Source organism: Harmonia axyridis, chromosome 4 (genome assembly GCF_914767665.1).
Source record: "Harmonia axyridis chromosome 4, icHarAxyr1.1, whole genome shotgun sequence".
In the NCBI taxonomy this organism is placed as follows: domain Eukaryota; kingdom Metazoa; phylum Arthropoda; class Insecta; order Coleoptera; family Coccinellidae; genus Harmonia; species Harmonia axyridis.
Genome location: NC_059504.1, coordinates 47,836,971 through 47,858,864, shown reverse-complemented (window position 1 = coordinate 47,858,864; position 21,894 = coordinate 47,836,971). Strand labels below are relative to the sequence as shown.

Below are 21,894 nucleotides of genomic sequence, written 5' to 3'. Positions count from 1 at the left end.
GGTTAGGTCCCTCTTTAGCTGGCCTACCTCCGGTGTCACTGTGACGTGCCACTTATGGGACACCCTGTATAGGACATATATAAGTTTTCCACTATCTTCCTCAATAGATCCATACAAAACTGTGAAGTTTGTTTGAGCAAAATCAGAATTATTCAATCTCATTCGAATCCTGGTCTGTATCTTAGTTTTAATTGAAGTGTATAAATTTTCTTTTTTCTCATTGTCTCCACCATATCATAAAAACTAACGGCTGTTAGTTAGCAGTGGTGCAATAATTGTAACAATATCGTAGAATGCAATTCATTTTATACTTTAGGTGAAACATATGAACATTTCAGAACATTTTTGATACCTAAGATCCCTTTCTAATCTCCTTTGAATCAAATTGAATATAAGGAGATGATAACTAAAAATCGCCCAGTTATTCTTTTTGAAGATGTCTTGGCCAGCAATTCCAGACATTTTATTTATTTTTCAATCTATTGCGATCTAGCAATTCGGTTAGTGAAAACATGAATAATTCATACTTCTATTTTATAATTGTATCATTCGATGACAGCACATAAATAGAATCATAGATTTGTATGTCTTCCATTGTTTTAAATTTTCACTACTGCAGTTATATACTCTTGATCATAGATCAAATAGGTATATTCCAAAACCCTGCCTATCAATCGATGATTGTTGAGAAACTAAATTATTAGTCTATGACACCGACTTGCAAAAATACGAGATTCACTTGAATAAACCAATTTTTCTCCAGATAGTTATTTTTATAAGGTAATTTTGATGCATATTTTTCATACGAGTTACATTTTATATAATGATTTATCTTATCAATAGTGTTGATGATTCCAAATATATTCTCTGCTATAGATTAATGATGTCTGATCAGTCAATTGCTAACATTGATGATTAAACTAAAAGACAACGAAGGAAAACTATGAATCGAAGTTTATTATGACGAAAAGCTATTTCATATTACAGGATAAACCCATCGGTGTGTACTCAGAACAATTCTTATTGATAGTAAGTTCATTAAAAAAAAATTATTTTCCTAATCCCAACTCTAACATGGATAATTTCACTAATGGGAAAAGGCACTATTTGTTTCTACTTTTTCTTATGAAATCTGGAATTGCTAAAATTGTAAAATTGACATTATTGGGATGATTTCTGTTTACACTGTTTTAACAGTTATTTTCGAATGCTCTTTCTACTTGAACGAACTTGAACTCTACAAGGTGTTTCAGAATAAGGTAATGATAATGATACTTGAGAGTGTCTATCCTTGGGTAAATATATAGAGAAATTTTTCTATAAACCTAAGTTCTGAAACTTTCAATTCTGTTCAAAAAAAGAAGTTTTTCATTATAATTTCAATAACTTGTGTTTGTGGTAGTCATTTTCAACAGCTCATTTGAATTGAATTGAACTTGCGGTTATCATCATAACTCAATTGATGAATTTCCTGCATCAATTTATCAAGTGAGTTATGACCATTACCGCAAGTTGAATACTCTACTTTATCTACGACTATATGTACAGTGCATCCCATTTTGGGTGAGACAGCCAGGTTTCTCGCTTGTTATTTAAGATAGAGCCTTGCGGTTTTCACGTTCCTGTCCTACTTTTTCGTGAAACTCAAGTTGGTCTAATCAGATTTTGCATAACTGTTTCCGTTCAAGAGATACAGGGTGATTTTGGAAATTGATACTTTTCGGACCCCTCCTTTATCTCCGAAGTTATTAGAAATAATGCTGAGGTAAAAACTACGTCTGAATCAGAATTTTGCGTAAAATCCAGTGGCGTACTCGAATTTTTTTTTCGGGGTATGGTTTTGAAGATTCAACACAAACCTATATCTTTTTTAATGGAACACCCTGTATATTATTACTTCGTTGGATTCGTAATTTTTTTTCCTTCAAAATGATTGATGATACTATGTAGGTAGGACGTTCAGAAATATAAAAAAACACTAAAACATCAAATAATGATGGTTTTTTTGTTAATGGGTCATGAATTTCCCAAGTTTCAATAAGAGGATTATTACTTTTGATTTTTAAAAAGTAATAGGTCATTGATGATACAAACATTATTGTTGTTATTATGGGTACTATGCATTTGGCAGCATTGTTTTATCAAGCACGCATTGGGAAGAAAAAACAAATCTGATCTAGCTGTCATCGCAATGAATTATTATTATTATTATTGATTCTTTTTTTATATGGGAAATCCATTGCCCATTAACAAAAAAACCATCATTATTTGATGTTTTAGTGTTTTTTTATATTTCTGAACATCCTACCTACATAGTATCATACATCATTTTGAAGGAAAAAAAATAACGAATCCAACGAAGTAATAATATACAGGGTGTTCCATTGAAAAAATATAGGTTTGTGTTGAATCTTCAAAACCATACCCCGAAAAAAAAATTCGAGTACGCCACTGGATTCTACGCAGAATTCTGATTCAGACGTAGTTTCCACCTCAGCATTATTTCTAATAACTTCGGAGATAAAGGAGGGGTCCGAAAAGTATCAATTTCCAAAATCACCCTGTATCTTTTGAACGGAAACAGTTATGCAAAATCTGATTAGACCAACTTGAGTTTCACGAAAAAGTAGGACAAGAACGTGAAAACCGCAAGGCTCTATCTTAAATAACAAGCGAGAAACTTGGCTGTCTCACCCAAAATGGGATGCACTGTACAGGTTCAATAAAAGTGCCTTACCTGTCTGAATTTATGTTTGCCTTATATCTTTTGAAAATGATTGGAAAAGAGATGATACCACAATATCTTTCAAAATAATTTTCTGATAATTAATTAACTTGAAGAAGTTGGAGATTATGTGTAAGAAAAACACAAAATAAAATTTTCTGCTTTTATTTACACAAAACTATATCACTACAAAGATCTGATTCCAACTTACAAAAGGATCAAAATCACTCTTTTGGGATTCACATTCTTACATCTAAACTCGATGAATAAAATATCTGTTTTTTGTCAATATCTATTATCCACTGTAAATATTTTATGTACAAAGGTTTATCACATAATATAATAATTTCATAAATGAACACAAGTTTTTTTCATCATTAAACAATTAAAACGCAATTATCTCCATCATTATTTTTATTACCTCTGCTTAGTGAATCGATGTTCAATGTTTTGATTTGTTCAGAAATCGATAATTGAGTCTGAATATTCATCAAGTATCTAATATAAATGATTAATTCAAATCAGAATGAAGAAAACAGGATAAAATATACAAAACATATAAAATTTTCTTGAAATATTTTTTTCACGAGAACAACCAAACTTGGTGAATATTAAGGCTCTCTGAACCAATAATCCTTTTTTTTCAGTCTCCCCCAAGATATAAATTTCACATTTTAAACTTATAACATTAAGTGAGTAACAACACATAAATATTTGAAAAACGAAAAAAAAATATCTGACCTTTGGTCTTCCAATGAGAATACAACTTCATACACAGATATGCCAAAGGCACTTACAATCTTTTTTCTTGTTAATTAAACCAACACTATTCTAAACATCTGAAGAATGCCATCCCATTTAAATAATGTTGGCAGAAAAACCACGTGTGTCTGTTGAAACAAAGGAACTTGAAGGAAAGCGGAATGTTAAATAAAACAGCTTACAGCTTATGGAGCAGAAAAGTGAATTTCAACAAGGTTGATTTGTACACAACATACTGGAGTGAAGGGAATTCGTAAAAATATATTCTATTTTTATTTTCGTAAAGTATGATATCTCGAAAATTTCAATTAATTTTTTATACGTATATATTATATTGTAGTGACTTTTTGCTAGCAAGAGATGGCGTCATGAGCTATGCATCTCTCGGAAGAACGACACTCAACCGTTCTATGGCAAAGTCACCATGCTCCGCTATCAAGATGGAGGTGAATAAGCCAGGGAACACTGAGTGTCACACTGATGATTCTATCACAGTATCATAAAAATTTGCTGAGAACGGCTCAACAAAAATCGATAGTTTTCGAGATATCTTACTATCATAGATAGTTTCTGTTCTCTTCCTACTTGAATGAAAAATTTTTCATCTGCACATACAATGAAAATTTTCTACTGAATTATCAGAGGCCACCATTAGTTGAAACATAATATGAAAAACGTGTTATATCTGTTTCATGGATAAATTCAACAAGCAATTTTTAAGAAATTTATTTCATCATTGAATTATATTTCTGTAGAATGCTTGGAACCTTCCATTGCAGAACTGGGACATATCAATCACATTGAGTTCACTTTCTACCTTGCTATCTCTTAAAGTTAAAAAAATCAAAATCTATTTACAATTGACAGATTACAATAAATAATTATCACACTTTATTTGGACTAATATTCGAGTTTAGGTATATACCTCTTCAATGGACTGTGGAGCATAGGTTTATCAACTTAAAAGTGACGAAACAAAAATAATTATCGCGAGATATGTATGAAAACACGAAAAATTTGACGATTTTTATCGACTATTTAGTAGTGACACAATGTTGTTTTCCAATCATCGTTGAATATTAGGAGGCATAACTTTCTCAGTCACAAGGACATTTTTTTGGTAATTCAAATAATTTAGATATCGAAAAGAACATTAGTTGAATATATTCTGTTTCGTATTTGTTTGCGTTTGTTGAAGCTCCAAAAACTATGGGTATAATAATTTCGAATGATAAAACTTTTTATAGCAGTAACTCACATACTTTTATTTACAGAATTTCAAAGGGATATTTTCCATTAGGATTTTGATTTGGTGTGTTTATGAGCATTTCTGAAATTGATTGTTATCCCTAAATACAATATTAAAGATCCATATTTTGAATGAATTCGAAGAAGGTTTGGTGTTATTTTGGGTGAAGGATTTTAAATTTCATAAACGTAAAATAATTTTCGCAGAACAAACTAGTTTTGAAGTATAATAAAAAGTATCACAGAACTTGATTAGAGAGCTGCATTGAAATATTCATTAGTATTATATGGAATTCCATAACATTTTTAGATTATTCTTTGACAACGAAAATTTTGATTCTCCAGCCCTAGTTATCTAAATTTAATTTTTGTTGAGTATCATTAAATTGGACAATTTTTTCCATGAATTAACTAAGAAAAAAAAAAATATTAACACTAATAATACAAGTGCATGAGGCATTGATATTCTTTCACAAGTTCAAAATTAGCGAGTGTTAGAATGAGCCTTTTGTACGAGTACTATACAGTATTTTCTTTAAGTCGCTGAATTTTTATTGAAATTAATGGAATATTTCCATGAATATCGTTCAGTGATTTTTGCATTGAGATATATTAGTGGGCTGAACTGTTTTCTGTTTCATAAATAACAGAAAATAGATAAATTTGTGATGGGAGAGTTCGAAGTACCAACATATTATAATAATGAAATATAAACAGTCTGAGTGGAACTGAGATATTCCAACACGATTTTGTTCTACAAAGTATGGCAGAATGAACCGATAATCTAATAATGAGTAGATAGCGCATAGAGAAAGAGTGAGAAAGAGAGAGAGAGGAATCGACTCCAATATAATAGATGTTTTGATTGGTGAAACATATTGAACCAATCAATCATTGTATATCACGTGAATTGGTTTCCCTTACAATTGGTTGACATTCAAAAATCTTTTTCCTCTCCCTTGTGGTCACTTGACATAAGCCTCAATCTGTCTCTATCTAATGTTGGAGTCAATGATCTGCAGTGCACGACAGCTCAAGGGCGCGCATCTATGTATTATTAAATGATTAGAAAGAACAGATTTGCCACAGTATTAGAGAAACGTATCAAATTCAATAACATGGTTGACTTAAAAAAAAATAAGATATGTTTATGTGCTATAGTTACAGAGAATTGGGAATTGGTTTTATTCAGCCTGGAAGTAGAGAGGAGAGGCAATTTGAGGGAAACTGAGTTCGAATCTACATTTTCAAAGGTTTTAAATAATATTTCAGTCAACAAATTGTATAATATGATGTTTTCGATAAATTTGCGCATATTTCCAATTAATGGAAAGTTCTATAATTTTTTTTATATATAAATACTTTGGCAGATTATAAAACACAAAGAAAGTACTGCGATGATTCACATAAATAGAAAGTCCGATGATAAAAATAGAAAATTTTGGTCTTAAAATTGAGCGTTGTCCCAAAATGTCCAAATTCAAAAATCACGATTTTGTATTTGATGATTCTTTGTGCAATTAGCAGTAAAGAGAAATTACTTTCAATCGCGTATTCCTTCTGATGCAAAAAATTAGCGAACAACGATCGCCAACATTCAAGAACTTACGATAATGATTTCATGAGCAAACTAACAATCTTCAGCAAGTTTGCCACTAAATGGAAGTCAGTTCTTTCGTGTTAGTTCCAAACTAACGACCAAACTAGCTTGGACCAATTATCTCTGTGAGCGTAGTCTAATATCGAAATGCAATAATAAAATTTAGTGAACAACAAGATCCAGAGTTGCTTCACAACGTGTTATATCCTCCAACAGCGATTATTCTCGCTTGAAATAACTGACTCCACCCAAAATCCTTAGTCCATATTTTTCAAACCATACATATATTGTCATACATTACGAATCGGAGGGTTACCACTAACGTCTGGGATTCCTCACTTCTATTTGGCTGTCATCCTCACTCTCTGTCAAGACGGATAAATGTGCGTCCGGCAATATTGTCAGATTTGTAGCATCGGATTGGAGGGTACTACATTCCCCGGCTCCTTGGACCTCGGACTCCTTTTTCTGTAGAGCCTGCACGAAGTTCTGGAAGGAAGATCATATTTAAGAAAAATTGGTTAATGTCTGGAATTAATTATAATAGCATAAGATCTGATGGCTAACAGACAATTTTTTTAATACTGGAAAAAGTACCTACTCGAGCGGGACTCGAACCTGAAACCTCCGAATAGCCAGTCCAGCTCTCTCACCAACTGAGCTACCGAGAAAGTTGAAAATTTCAACCGCATATCGAGGAACCGATTTTTCCGAAATCAAATGTTAGTAGTATTCCTTACAAACTAGATACCAACACACTTGCCAGAAAAGGAGCACAATCTCCTTTCATCGGCCCGGAGCCTTTCTGTGGTGTAGACAAATGTACCTACAAGAAAGAGTTTCAGGAAAAAGAGGTAACCGAAAGAGAAAAACTCTGGCGGATTCTTCCTGGTTTGGATCACTCCAAAAAGTTTCTTCGAAACTCTGATTCTACAAGATCCAAGAAGTATCTGGATCTTAGCAAGAATATGCTACACCTCCTCACTGGATTCCTCACAGGGCATTGCCGCCTTAGGAAGCACCCCATGAGAATGGGACTAACAGAAAACGAAATTTATAGAAGTGAGGAATTAGCCTCCTTGAAGCCATCCCAGATATTGGAGTTCATTAGAACTCTGGAAATGGAAAGCGAGCTGTAGATCACGTTATGGAGAGAATAGCTCTGATGGGGGGCACAACCTACCATTAGGTCGCAATGAAACGAAACCTCCTCAATTAAATCTAAATCTAAATCTACAAACTAGGTTGTTCTAATTTATCTTTGACTAAAATCGTTCGGTTGGGCGCAACATTCAGAAACCTGAATCAAATATCGACGACGTTAAAGGAAAGGTAAAAGAGAATCGTGATGATCACCGATAGTGAATGAGTTTGCTTCCAACATTAACTTTCCCTAACCCTTGAGAACTACGTAGTTTGTAAGAGATACTACTAACATTTTATTCCGGGAGAGGCGATTTCTTGATATACGGTTGGAACTTTCATCTTCCTCGGTAGCTCAGTGGATGGGAGCGCTGGACTTGTGATTCGGAGGTTGTGGGTTCGGGTCCCGCTCGAGGAGGTACATTTTTAGGAATTAAAAATTGTCTGTTTGCCATCAAATATTATGCTATCTTATTTAAGATGGTCAAAATTGGCTGCAGATTAAACACGCAATCCTTGAATAATAGAAAAAAATATATTCTATTCATGAATTGATACACGGTGACCATGAGAGACCTTTATCATCATTTGAATCGGGGTTCATGCGGCTTGGTCAGCCATCCGGGAACTGCAACCACATGGATCTTTCGGTCTTAACCCTACCCATTCATACTAGCCCAAAGTGGCTGTTGAGAATGTTAACGAAACCGACAACATCCTTAGTTGCTTTGGATGGTACTTCGTGTGTATCCAAGACTTACTCCCACATACTTCTAAGGCCAGTTTATCCCGGACATTTACAGGCCATGTGTTCAGCTGTTTCTATCACTGAGCCTACAAATTTCACCTGTTGATTTACCCATGCAATACAAAAGAAATTTCCATCGACAGTGGCCTGTCAGCGGCACACTACCCGAAGCTCAGCTCCTGGCTGCTTCAAAAGCTTTCTGGTAAAGTTCGGGAATGCACCACAAATTTCTTTACCTAAGCCAGACTAGGTATGTTCCTCCAGTGGGTTATTCTATTGTCCAACTACCATTGTTAAAGCTGGCATTTTATAACATTTGAAGTCAAAACTACGCCATTACCAAATGGTGTAAAAATGGTGAAAATTTTGCAGTCACAGTTCGCAGAACTTAAGCACTTTTGGGTCATCATAAAGCACCTTCACGGTCAGCAATAGTGGAATTAGTGGTAAGAAGAATCGAAACCGTGTGCTTTGCTCAAGAACAACTGAGAATATTGCTGCTGTAAGCTGTAATATTGATGAAAACTCAGGTTTGTCGATTCCTTGCTACTAAGCAATGATTAATGATTTTCTAAATCGGAAGATATTATTTTCAACAAGACGGCGCTAGGTACCACACAAACAACAAAACATTCGCAATTTTAAAAGCAAACTTTCCTGGTAGTGTTATTTCTCGAAGATATGGTCACAATTGGCCACTGAGATCTTGTGATTTAACAGCTTTAGACTTTTTTCTTTGGAGTTACGCAATCCACAATCAATTCAAGATTTCAAAGATGGGATTTGTGAAATTATCGTGGACATACAGCCGCTAAGGTCCCATAAAAAAATGTGAAGGTTTGCTGTGGCCACTCTTTTAGATTACTTGATGAAGGCAATGATGAATTTTTTGTGGGATTTGCAGCATTCTATTTACCTGACTGATGACGTCTCCATGGGCTGTTCTAACTTGATAGAGGTATCTGTATTTCTTTTGTCTCATTTCGGCTCTTTCTTCTCTGGTTTTCCCCCTTAAGCTCGGACCACGAGGCTTCTTCCTTCCAGCTTCTACTGAAAAGTTGAACAATTAATATGGATCAAAACTTTTTGTTCAAATGAAAAAATTGTACAACATGAGAAAAAAATTAAATTCATTTCAGTTGGGAATATTTAGTAAAAGTCGCTTAACAATATTTACGCTATAAGATTTGCATTGACAAATGTAAATGTAATAAATTTATTTCTCATTGTGATATATCTTTCTGGTGAACACTAATTTCCGTTCATTTTAGTGTTAAATCAAAGTGCCGTTGATTTGAAAAAATTGACGCAAATAATTCAATAACTGTTTACATGTTTTAGTACAAAATAAACATGAATGTTGATGAATGTGATATCTTACTGTCATCGTGATGTATTCCTTTTCCAGTAATAGCACACTGCAGGATCAGCCCTACTATCACAAACGATGGCCAAGCTCCTAAAACAATCCAGGAGAACCAGCAGGGTGGAGGTTCGACTGGCCTCAAAGATACCCTCTGCCAGAGCCAAGCAAGCATCGAGAGCCTTTCGACAAAATAATCCATGGAGGCTGTCAGAATGGCTCCACCGTATACAGATGTTCCTAATATTGTCAATCCTGAAAAAATAGGTAACTTTCAACCGAAGATTCGAACATTCAAAGAACCCCAGCTAAGGTAGGGATAGAATCACGCCCCTGATTTTCATATTTGCACCAGAAAAAATGGTTCAATCCCAAAATGTTATGCATAGGAACTCTTTATGAAAGATAACATTTTTGCTGTTTTGTTTATTCTACTCAACGCGACTTGTAGAGTTGTTCAACAAACCAACAATACGATAGAAACGGAAACGTACAAAATGGCGAAGGAGCCGGTCAGTCCAAAATCCAGATATTGTGATTATTTTCAAGTCGAACCGAAATTTTTTGAAGAGAAACATGTACTTCTCAAGTGGAAGATAAAAAAAATACAAAAGTGTACCTACTGAATTTCGGAAGTTTCCAATCCGCTATGGAATTGTAGTACATATAATACCTATCGATTGTCCAACTATACAGGGTGCTCCTGAATTGGTGGTACAAATAAAAATGACAGATTCTATAAGCATGGACCCGCATACGCTTTGTATTCGGGATACAGGTTGTTATAGTTTGATTTTTTTTTCAAGTTTTTTTTCATAACACCTTCCCTTCACCACAATTTGACCTAAAATTGGCATAGATATTACAATTCAAAGTTTTCATCATGCGATTTGCTAATTTTAAATGAAAATCTACAAGGTGATATTTTTTTGAACAGTGCAAGCTTGTGTCCACCAGAACTACTGGTTAGTAGGCAAAAAAAAAAGTTCCGGAGGAAAGAAATGGTCACCTTGTAGATTTGTATTCCAAATTATCATATCACATGATGAAAACTTTTCTATCATTATCCACTAATGCGATAGTAAAGGCTGTTTTGAAACAACGATGGATTATTCGATTGACATGAATTTTATTTATCCGCAAGATAATCTTGTGGCATTACATTTTAAATAAGATTTCTGGCATATGACCGCCACGGCTGGCTCGGATGTAGTCCAATCTGGACGTCCAATTTTCGATGACTTTTTCCAACATTTGTGGCCGTATATCGGCAATAACACGGCGAATGTTGTCTTCCAAATGGTCAAGGGTTTGTGGCTTATCCGCATAGACCAATGACATTACATAGCCCCACAGAAAGTAGTGTTAAATCACAAGATCTTGGAGGCCAATTCACAGGTCCAAAACGTGAAATTAGGCGGTCACCAAACGTGTCTTTCAATAAATCGATTGTGGCACAAGCTGTGTGACATGTTGCGCCTTTTAGTTGGAACCACAGTTCCTGGACATCATGGTTGTTCAATTCAGGAATGAAAAAGTTAGTAATCATGGCTCTATACCGATCACCATTGACTGTAACGTTCTGGCCATCATCGTTTTTGAAGAAGTACGGACCAATGATTCCACTAGCCCATAAAGCGCACCAAACAGTCAATTTTTCTGGATGTAACGGTGTTTCGGCATACACTTGAGGATTAGCTTCACTCCAAATGCGGCAGTTTTGTTTGTTGACGTAGTCATTCAACCAGAAGTGCCCTATCGCTAAACAAAATTCGCTTATGAAAATCTGGAACAAAGGCAATCTCATTTTGGACCCATTTACAAGCGTTGTTCAGGCGTGAGTCTATTCATGATGAATTGCCAAACCAAACTGAGAATAAATCACTTGACAACTGTTAAATCGGTCGCCATCTTGAACAGTAATGCCAACTTAAAGTTATATACCTCGAAAAAAACACCCTTTATATAGTGCATAGAGATAGAGGAGTGAAATGAATGCATTAGCCGACAAGGCTAAGGCAAAGTCTTAATTTATTCTACACCTGCACATTAAACCTATCGATACTATTCTATCATTGGTTGGAATTCAAACTTCTTTATTCTGTCCTTCATGCTCACGTGACAGGAGATCACTCTTTGTCCCTTTAATGTTTGAGTAAATTATCTGTACATTATGTTACAAATCTGTTAGATTTAATCATTGTTTTGTTTTCATAAACGCTCTATGTTTATGAGTCCATAATATTCACACCGATTTGTAGTTGTGGAATCGTTTTATTATTAGTAGGTACAGATAAACTCTAAACGCAGGTTGTGCTCCCAAATGAGGCCAAATATTAACAGAATATCAATTCAGGGCCCAAAATCCACTAATTCATTTCAAACTGTAACATTATCAATAGAAAATAATTCAGTGGGATTCCAGCCTAAATAGTGTAATTAATACGCCACTCAATAAGTCCCGGTCCTGGCGCACAGATGGCACCACAATTGCCATACCACTTTTTCTCTTTTTTTTTTCTTTAAAAGATGCTTGCCAAAATTCGATGTTTCCATAACTAAATTTGAAATTTCAAGAATTGTAATGAATTATTCGTGATTGAAGATTGTATTGGTTTATGGATTTCTCAACAATCCCAACGAAAAATCAATTATCATTCGTGAAATGTAAAATATAGTTATCCAAACATCGATTTTAAGTTTTTTTCTGTGTTTTCCGGAAGTCTCAGACAAATCCATACAGTTATAAATTGCGGTTTTTCCTCATTTAAAGTTCTTCCTCGATAACTCTTAAATTATTCGTTTTAAGTATAGGGTTTGCTTGAGTAACCCCCACTAATTTTGGACGTAGAATCGACTGAAATAATAAAAAAAATTAGTTCTAATTTGAAAATCTTGAGTTTCGATGAATTTGAATTGTCCAAGTTCATGATCTTCTTATGAACATCCTGTATATTTTTGATTCAAACCGCAAACAGTCTTATGATATTACGTATTTGCAGAATAGAAACACAAAAAATTTTTTCGAAAAAAGCTTTTTCTGCCGAGGGATTCAGAAAATAGTGAGTCCTCACGCCACCATTTTTTTTATAAGAATCCCATTAACTCATGAACCGTTTTTTTTTCAACGAGTTGAGGGCCGCCGCAAGGATCGGCAAACCGAACATTTTGCCGGGGCGCCAAATTTTAGGGGCGCAATCAATTAATATGAAAAGACAATTTTTTTCAAACAAAAATGTTTTCTCAGTGAAAATACCACTCTTTGTAGTAAATCAATAAAATTCACCAAGAGCCAATTTTTTTCAAATCGAATAGGCGCTCTCAAATATAGTTATGAAAATACAAATAGGTATTTACGTCGTCTTTTTACTATAGACTTATATAGAGCATCGTACTTTCAAACCATGATTTCAAATTAAAGAACACGATTTAATTAGGAACTTAAAACATGCCTGAGGAGAATAGCAGAGGCTCCTTGAAAGTAAATTCAGATAAATTAGGCAAATCAGGGCGGCGAAATTCCATTTTGCCGGGGCGCCAAAATGTCTGGCTGCGGCAACGAGTCTGTTGACGGTATAACGGAAGTTGTAGACATCTGAATATATTTTAGGGAGAAAGATCACTGTCTCATTCCCCAATGTGCTAATCTTCAGCTAAAAATTATGATTAGTTTTCCATCAACGTCTTAGGCCATTCAGGTCAATCACCCAGTATAGAGTGTCCGATTTAAAAAACACCAACTCTCTTCTATATATTTAAACCGATAATTAATGTCACCCTATAATTGACATGTAACGGGTGTTTTTTTTTCGAGGTATTTAACTTTAAGTTGGCATTACTGTTCAAGATGGAGACCGATTTAACAGCTGTCAAGTGATTTATTCTCAGTTTGGTTTGGCAATTCATCATGAATAGACTCACGCCTGAACAACGCTTGCAAATAGTGCAATTTAATTTCGAAAATAATGGTTCTGTGCGGAATACGTATCGCGCACTACGTCCATTTTATTTTGTTTAGCGATGAAGCGCACTTCTGGTTGAATACCTACGTCAACAAACAAAACTGCCGCATTTGGAGTGAAGCTAATCCTCAAGTGTATGTCGAAACACCGTTACATCCAGAAAAACTGACTGTTTGGTGCGCTTTATGGGCTGGTGGAATCATTGGTTCGTACTTCTTCAAAAACGATGATGGCCAGAACGTTACAGTCAATGGTGATCGGTATAGAGCCATGATTACTAACTTTTTCATTCCTGAATTAAACAACCATGATGTCCAGGAGCTGTGGTTCCAACAAGACGGCGCAACATGTCACACAGCTCGTGCCACAATCGATTTATTGAAAGACACGTTTGGTGACCGCCTAATTTCACGTTTTGGACCTGTGAATTGGCCTCCAAGATCTTGTGATTTAACACCGCTAGACTACTTTCTGTGGGGCTATGTAAAGTCATTGGTCTATGCGGATAAGCCACAAACCCTTGACCATTTGGAAGACAACATTCGCCGTGTTATTGCCGATATACGGCCACAAATGTTGGAAAAAGTCATCGAAAATTGGACGTCCAGATTGGACTACATCCGAGCCAGCCGTGGCAGTCATATGCCAGAAATCATATTTAAAATGTAATGCCACAAAATTATCTTGCGGATAAATAAAATTCATGTCAATCGAATAATCCATCGTTGTTTTATTCGCAATTTAAAGTTCTATAGCTCTAAAAAAAAGCACCCTTTATCATGTATCACTCTTGAATATGTTAACAAATAAAGTAAAATTCTACAGATTTGGCCCGGGATGTATTTAGTGAAGCGTAATTTCAAATAAAAATAAATTTCAATCCTTACCTTTTCTGAAATACAAATTGAAAATGGCAAATAAAAGCGCTGAAGCAAGCAGGACTCCAACACACATCCAAACAGAACCCTTTGGGGAGGTTTCCATGAAGTGGTCGGCTGTTAAAAGACCAGCTAGACCTAACAGGAAGCCGGTGTGTAGTCCACCCATGAAGAGACCCACATATTGGACCAACATTGTTATTAAACCGAACAGAACACCTGCCAAAATCGCCACACCTGTGAATGAAGAGCGAAGTTCAGAAATAATGATGAGTATTTTACTAAAATTATATGTGTAATTAATATTGTGTTGAATTCACAATAATCATTAGGGATTAAAGCGGTCTATTTTTGATAAGAAATGTTTACGAGAAGAGCTTCAGACGGTAGATGGACAAATGTTTGAACTCGATGTTATATCCATAAACTGAACAATTTTTTTCTACAACATAATTGCATAATTGAAAATATTTGAATACAACAGATTATCCTGGAAATAAAGATGGTTAATATTACGATGATCCTTAAAACACTACCTTCACCTCAAAGTCCTACCTGCAGTATACAGGGTGTTCCTAAATTGGAGGTACTAACGAAAATCGCTAATTCCTCGGATCTTTATTTTCGAGATACGAAATGTTAAAGTTTGATTTTTTTCAAGTTTTTTGGTTATAGCACCTTCCCTTCACGCTTCACAAGATATTTAACTTCAATTTGGCATAGATATTACAATTTAAGTTTTCATTATATGATATGGAAATGTGATATACCAATTTTGAATGCAAAATCTATAGGATAATTTTTTTTTGTAACAGAATAGTGCCCGCTTCTCTCCTCCAGTACGTTTTTGGTGGGATCTAGTAGTTAAGAAAAATGTAAAAGAAAATTTGGCTCAGTAGGTACTACACTTCTTGGTTTCCCGTAGTTTTGTCTTATCTGATATCTAGGGATTCACGGCTGGTCTTGATTTTTAATCTACTTGGATTGAGCTTGACCTGATTTCAAGTAAATAAAAAATAAAGTGTCTTATTGGAAAGCCTCCAGGCTTTGTTTGATTTCATAATTTTCCAGGATCTAAGACACATGAGGCATCTTATAGATTTGTCGCCTAATCTATTGCAGGTTTTCGTAACTGTAAGAGCAGCTCTGGAAAATGTCTTTCAACAGGAGCTCGAGATGCTGGCCTCGATAAAAAATCCTTGGCCAAGTTTGGAAAGATATTTCTGAAACTACCAAAATCTACCAAGAGATTTCATGGAAATATCAGAAAACTTCTAATACAGTCACACTGGCGGATGAAAATATTTTAGGAAGAAAAATCATTGTCTCAAACCCCAATATGCTAATTTACAGCTCGAAATTATGATTAGTTTTTCATAAACGTCTAATAGGCCTTCCGGTGAATCACCCTGTATTATAAACACCTATTCTTAATGGAACGGATAATGAAGAATTATTTAAAAATTCTCTCGCTTTGTGAGAAAAGGATTAGTTGAATGAATTGCTCTCAGACTATATGTATTAGATCCTATATATTCCGAACCATGAAATGCGAACGTATTAAATCAAAAACCTCATTTACATTTGAAGAAACGAAATTATAAAATAAAACAACAATGTCTACAATAAAAAAATCTCGCCCGTTTCCTCATTTTTCATGACCCAGTTCACATGGTGGAGTATACCATTAGTTTCTAGGACACGTCGGAGCGATTCCTCTGTGGAAAATAATAAAGAAAATGAGGGGCAGTAAAATGCTTACCCGCATTTCCATAAGGTGGCATCAATTCGCCCTGGAAGCACATCAGGTAGACCAGACTCGACGCGAATATAAATCCAGTGAGAAACATCACCGTCTTGAAGAGCCTGTAACCTGAAAGACGAATGGAAAAATTATTTCACTTTTTTTTCAACGTTCTATACGGAGTGTCTCCAATGAGAGGATGCTCGTAAAACACTTTGTAATTCAGAATTTTTATCCGAAAAAGGTATAAAACACCTAATAACGGGTGTTTTTTTTTCGAGGTATATAACTTTAAGTTGGCATTACTGTTCAAGATGGCGACCGATTCAACAGCTGTCAAATGATTTATTCTCAGTTTGGTTTGGCAATTCATCATGAATAGACTCACGCCTGAACAACGCTTGCAAATAGTGCAATTTTATTTCGAAAATAATGGTTCCGTGCGGAATACGTATCACGCACTACGTCCATTTTATTTTGTTTAGCGATGAAGCGCACTTCTGGTTGAATGGCTACGTCAACAAACAAAACTGCCGCATTTGGAGTGAAGCTAATCTTCAAGTGTATGTCGAAACACCCCTACATCCAGAAAAACTGACTGTTTGGTGCACTTTATGGGCTGATGGAATCATTGGTCCGTACTTCTTCAAAAACGATGATGGCCAGAACGTTACAGTCAATGGTGATCGGTATAGAGCCATGATTACTAAGTTTTTCATTCCTTAATTGAACAACCATGATGTCCAGGAGCTGTGGTTCCAACAAGACGGCGCAACATATCACACAGCTCGTGCCACAATCGATTTATTGAAAGACACGTTTGGTGACCGCCTAATTTCACGTTTTGGACCTGTGAATTTGCCTCCAAGATCTTGTGATTTAACACCGCTAGATTACTTCCTGTGGGGCTATGTAAAGTCATTGGTCTATGCGGATAAACCACAAACCCTTGACCATTTGGAAGACAACATTCGCCGTGTTATTGCCGATATACGGCCACAAATGTTGGAAAAAGTCATCGAAAATTGGACGTCCAGATTGGACTACATCCGAGCCAGCCGTGGCGGTCATATGCCAGAAATCATATTTAAAATGTAATGCCACAAGATTATCTTGCTGATAAATGAAATTCATTTCAATCGAATAATCCATCGTTGTTTTATTGCAATTTAAAGTTCTATAGCTCTGAAAAAAAAACACCCTTTGTGTCACATCAATAAAAAAATGATGAAATGTGAAGAAACCTCAAGTAATATCAAGTAGCTTGATATCAAGTCAAGCAATAAATATCTAAAATCAAGTAAAGTCAAGCTCAAGCTTTGGCTTGATGAATCCCTATACCTATGAGGAATTCTTGGACGATGTTAAGTCTGTTCTTCCGTCCATAAATAAGATAACTTTAGAAATTAAGTTTCAAACGATAAGGTTCGATTAAATCATGACGAATTCGTTGTCAAATTCAGTTCTGTCTGTCCGTTCAGTCCGTAAACACGATAACTCTGGAACGGAGAATTCCGAAGTTGAGTTTATTCAATTGCAAAATTCCAACAGCAGCGGTTTCATGAATATTGCCGTTTGAAATATTGTTTTCCTGATAATTGAAAATCTACAAATTCGACTTAGATGAAAGTTTAGACGTAGAATAACAGCTTTGTGCAGAATTTCAAGTAAATTGATTCAACCGAATTGAGATATAGCATGCAGATATAAAATAATAGTTTCGAGCTTGAAACAAAATTTCGTGTTGATCGCATAATCAGAAAAATAAGAAATTCAAACCGCATATCGAAAAAAAATCAAATATTTCAGTAACAACTTTCCGATCGAGTTGAAACTATGCATGTAGATTTGAATGGTTTTCCAATTAGAGGTTTCATTTTGAACAGCCCACTATCTTAGCAGCTATCATTTTTGAAGAGCAACCATATTTTGGCATTTGATAAGTAAAAACTACGTCATTACTATAAATGGAACGATACACGATTCAACAACACATTGAAATTATTCAAATTCACAAAATGGTGAAAATTTTTCGGCGCAACAGATCAGTCAAGAGCTCTTGACGTAGGTTAGTGCTATTCTCGAATTTTTCGGTTCTTTGATATCGACAGATGAAACCTGATTGCCAAATTAAGCAGAATTACGACTTCAATGTAAATAAATCGCAATGAAGCATTTATTATATTTTTACTTTGTCCCCAACCTTCCCAACTGTTTCACCAAAATTCATGGAATCAACCCAAATATTCATAGGTCTATTTTTAAAGATGAATGAAAGCTTTATGCTGATTATTGAGGGTAACATGCAGTGAAAATATTATAATGTGATCGCATTGATAGCCAGTCATTCGAAGGTATTTTATTTTAGGGTTTGGGGTTTAATTTTTCTAATTGACCCCTTCAAAATTGTACAGTATTCAAGGATTTGTCTCACATAGTTTTTAATTTAAATAAAATTTTTCATTTATATCATATGAAATGTTTCTTGCAAGTGTAAATTTTCAAATCGTAAGTAATTCGAGTTAAAATTTTTGAATTTGTTTTCCTCCCAAAAGAGAAGCTTTCACTACTTTCGGTAGAAACAATATCAAAGGGTTGAGTAATAATGTACCAACATCATTGTTCTCTGAGCCGAGTCAACGATAAAATATTGAACTTGACTTTTGTTATCTCTTGAACTTGTTACGTGAATAGAGAATAGAATGTATGCATATAGATTATGCATCGATAGTTTTTATTTTATTTCCGATATCCATAAATCTTATATTGTTTACGTCGATATATTCAATTATTATCTATTTCATTCTATTCACCGCATTGTATCCAAGCAATGACAAATTATATAATGTTAATTAAATATGAGAGTAGCTGTGATCGTACTGAATTAAATGATATGAGCAATATGAATGCAATAATTGGATTAGAAATCAGTAATACCATTGAGTATTGAGATAAGGGGAAACCTAAATTTCGAACAGCCATATTTACGGAACTCCCAGTCAGATTTTGCCCATTAACGAACTCAATTCCAAACATATCCTGAAAATTACAAGTTCCTAGTTTTTTCAGTTCGAAAGTTATCGTGTATATGGTCTTTGATAGAATCAATATTAGAGGACAGATTCGTCAATCGTCATCATTGACTTGAACCTTATCATTTTAGTTTTTCTTGGCTGAAAATTTCAATACAGACATTATAAGGACTCAAATCAAATCGAATACATGAAATTATTACATGAGACAATGAAAGTTTAAGTCTTCAGGGGGATATCGATTACAAACACTCAATGTGACCTTGGAGTTTGATTTCAAGGTCAAATAGATTTTTTGAACTGGGAATATACGATTTTTCTCTGCAGAATCTTATTGGTCGTGAAAAAAAAAGATATATTTGTATATGAATCGTTTTATAGTGATATGAAATGTTTCATGCTTAGCATGGTTTTAATGAAAATCTACTACTGAGCATTTTTGAAGAAGTGTGTATACATGTAGAAACAAAGAACAAATTAAAAATAAAAGATGCAAATCAAAATTAAATTAATAGCACATTTGTGCTGATGAAATGTCCAAATCTTGCTATGACTATAGGTAAATTTATATCTTATTTTCAAAACTTCAGACGGTGGATAAAAGCATCAATTGACAAGACGGAATAACGAGGAGAAATAAATGAACAAGAAAAATTAATACAAAAAAAATTGTCAGAAATTACGCACAATCTGGAATTCACAAGTATGTACCATTTATACCATATTTGCATCTGCTTGCAGTGATAACAATTTCAGAATTCGGCATGCAGAGATTTTATTATCGCAAAATCAGCATCAACGCAAGTGTGCGGTTGGAAAAATGTTCAGAAAAAACTAGTTTTTATTTTATGATATCTTCATACGGAATCCAAAAGCAAATGATTCCATGAGAAATAACTTTATCATGACCAACTTAAGCATGAAACAAATTTAATTTCATGGAAAAAACAAAAGAGATAAATTGTTTTAATCTACTTTTATTGAATTATATATTCATTATTCAATTGCTTTTGAGCAATTAATAGTATCTATCGACAAACAGCGTGAGTTATAATAACTCACTATAATAAATCGGATAAGATGGATCTGTGCTTCCATTCGATTGGCCGAAAGGGAGCATTCCATTATTGTTATTGAGGGGAGGAATGTCACATTGATAATTTTGAAGTTTATAGGTTAGTTTTGGAGTTTGTCAATAAAGTTCTTTCTCTATTCTTGTATTTTAGTATTTATTGCAATAGTCGTAGATAATAGTATATTGTGCAACAAGTGGGGAAAGTCCAACTATTCTCGCGAGTGTGGAAGTTTGTGGCACGAGCCTGAAAGGCGAGTGCCGCAAACACACGAGCGAGAGAACGACTTTCTCCACATGTTGCACACTATACTTTTCCTACAACTGCACAAATTTCAATAATTCAAGTAATGGACTTGATTCAAATCAAAATGGCCTTTGTTGACAGTATGTGCTAATTTATTGCGTTTCTATAAAAACGACTCAAATGCCCAATTTCATTGGTCTACCAAGCGAGGTGTTGGCAAAGTGCCGTGGGGAATAATATTTCCCCCAGTATGAACAATAAATAGTTTTGGGATTGAGTAAGCTGTGGAGAATACGCTACTTTTCATAGCAGTCGTAGGAAAAGTAAAGTATTCAACTCGCGGTAACGGTCATAACTCACTTGATGAATTACAGCACTCGCCTGCGGCTCGTGCTGCAAACTTCATCTGCGCGAGTTATGACCTACATTACCGCTCGTTTTCCAAGAAGATTAATATTTTGTGAAGAAAAAAATTATATTTCATATTGAAAAAAATCTACTTGGCCTTAGAAATGAGCTTGAAATCTAACTGCAAGGTCACATTGAATGTATCCAATCAATGTTCCCTGGAAGACATTTGGATTTCTTTTTGATCCAAGCTCTTTCCAAGCAGTTATTTATATACTAACAGCAGGTTTCACAAAAATCTCATTGCGGTGATTGTCACAATAAAATTAATTTTGTGTTAAATTTCAGATAATTTTCGAACGAATCATAGATTTCAAATTGCAATAAAGGCGTTGATGGGTCGATAATAGCTTTGTGAAACAGTTTGACATATTTCATTAAACAGAACACCTGGTTTTATCTCTCTCGACCCCATTTTTTTTTCAATTCCTATGTGTACATTATCGCGTAAAACGTGAGTTTTACCTCTGGAAAATCGATTACTGCAGAACGTATTCGCGGGCCCGACCAAGTTGCGCAAACTGAAAATCTCCATTCCATCATCGAAACTTCCGGAGTTGATTAGTCATTCGCTTCCATTAGTGAAGAATTTCCACGAATTCATGGAAAGTCATTCCTATCGGTAGAATATCGTGATATGTTCACGGAAAATCGATTCTGCGAAAGATAGCTTCGAAATTTGATATCAAGAATTTTTTTCATTGTTTAAATCGCGTAACACTAAAAAATGGTACCAATTGAATGAGTTATTAATCGATTATGTATGTCTGAGCCCCAAATGAAATTTTTATTATATATTTTAGTTCATTTACATCGAATTCTGCAATTATTTCATAACATGCAATCATCATTGAGTTAATTACTTCGCAGCGATCCATTATATTGTTTTTAGTTTTGAGTTTCAAATTTAATTTGGGAACCTTGAAGTTCGTGAATCCTACAAAATTACCATCTTAATCTTC

General features: G+C 34.7%; 1 protein-coding gene across 3 annotated transcripts in view; it reads right to left on the bottom strand.

Moving 5' to 3' along the window:
• Positions 1 to 2,874: 2,874 nt before the first annotated feature.
• LOC123677402 (transmembrane protein 198) overlaps positions 2,875 to 21,894 on the bottom strand; it is a 61,982-nt gene continuing 42,962 nt past the window's right edge. For 2 of the 3 annotated variants that reach the window (XM_045613896.1, XM_045613895.1), the window contains exons 4-8: positions 16,192 to 16,302; positions 14,439 to 14,666; positions 9,608 to 9,844; positions 9,143 to 9,276; positions 2,875 to 6,824 (exon numbers count right to left, since the gene is read on the bottom strand). In XM_045613896.1, the coding sequence (XP_045469852.1) occupies positions 6,654 to 6,824; positions 9,143 to 9,276; positions 9,608 to 9,844; positions 14,439 to 14,666; positions 16,192 to 16,302 (881 nt within the window). In that variant the 3' untranslated portion in view covers positions 2,875 to 6,653. The remainder of the gene's footprint in view (positions 6,825 to 9,142; positions 9,277 to 9,607; positions 9,845 to 14,438; positions 14,667 to 16,191; positions 16,303 to 21,894) is intronic. The other variant, XM_045613897.1, reaches the window with a different exon arrangement.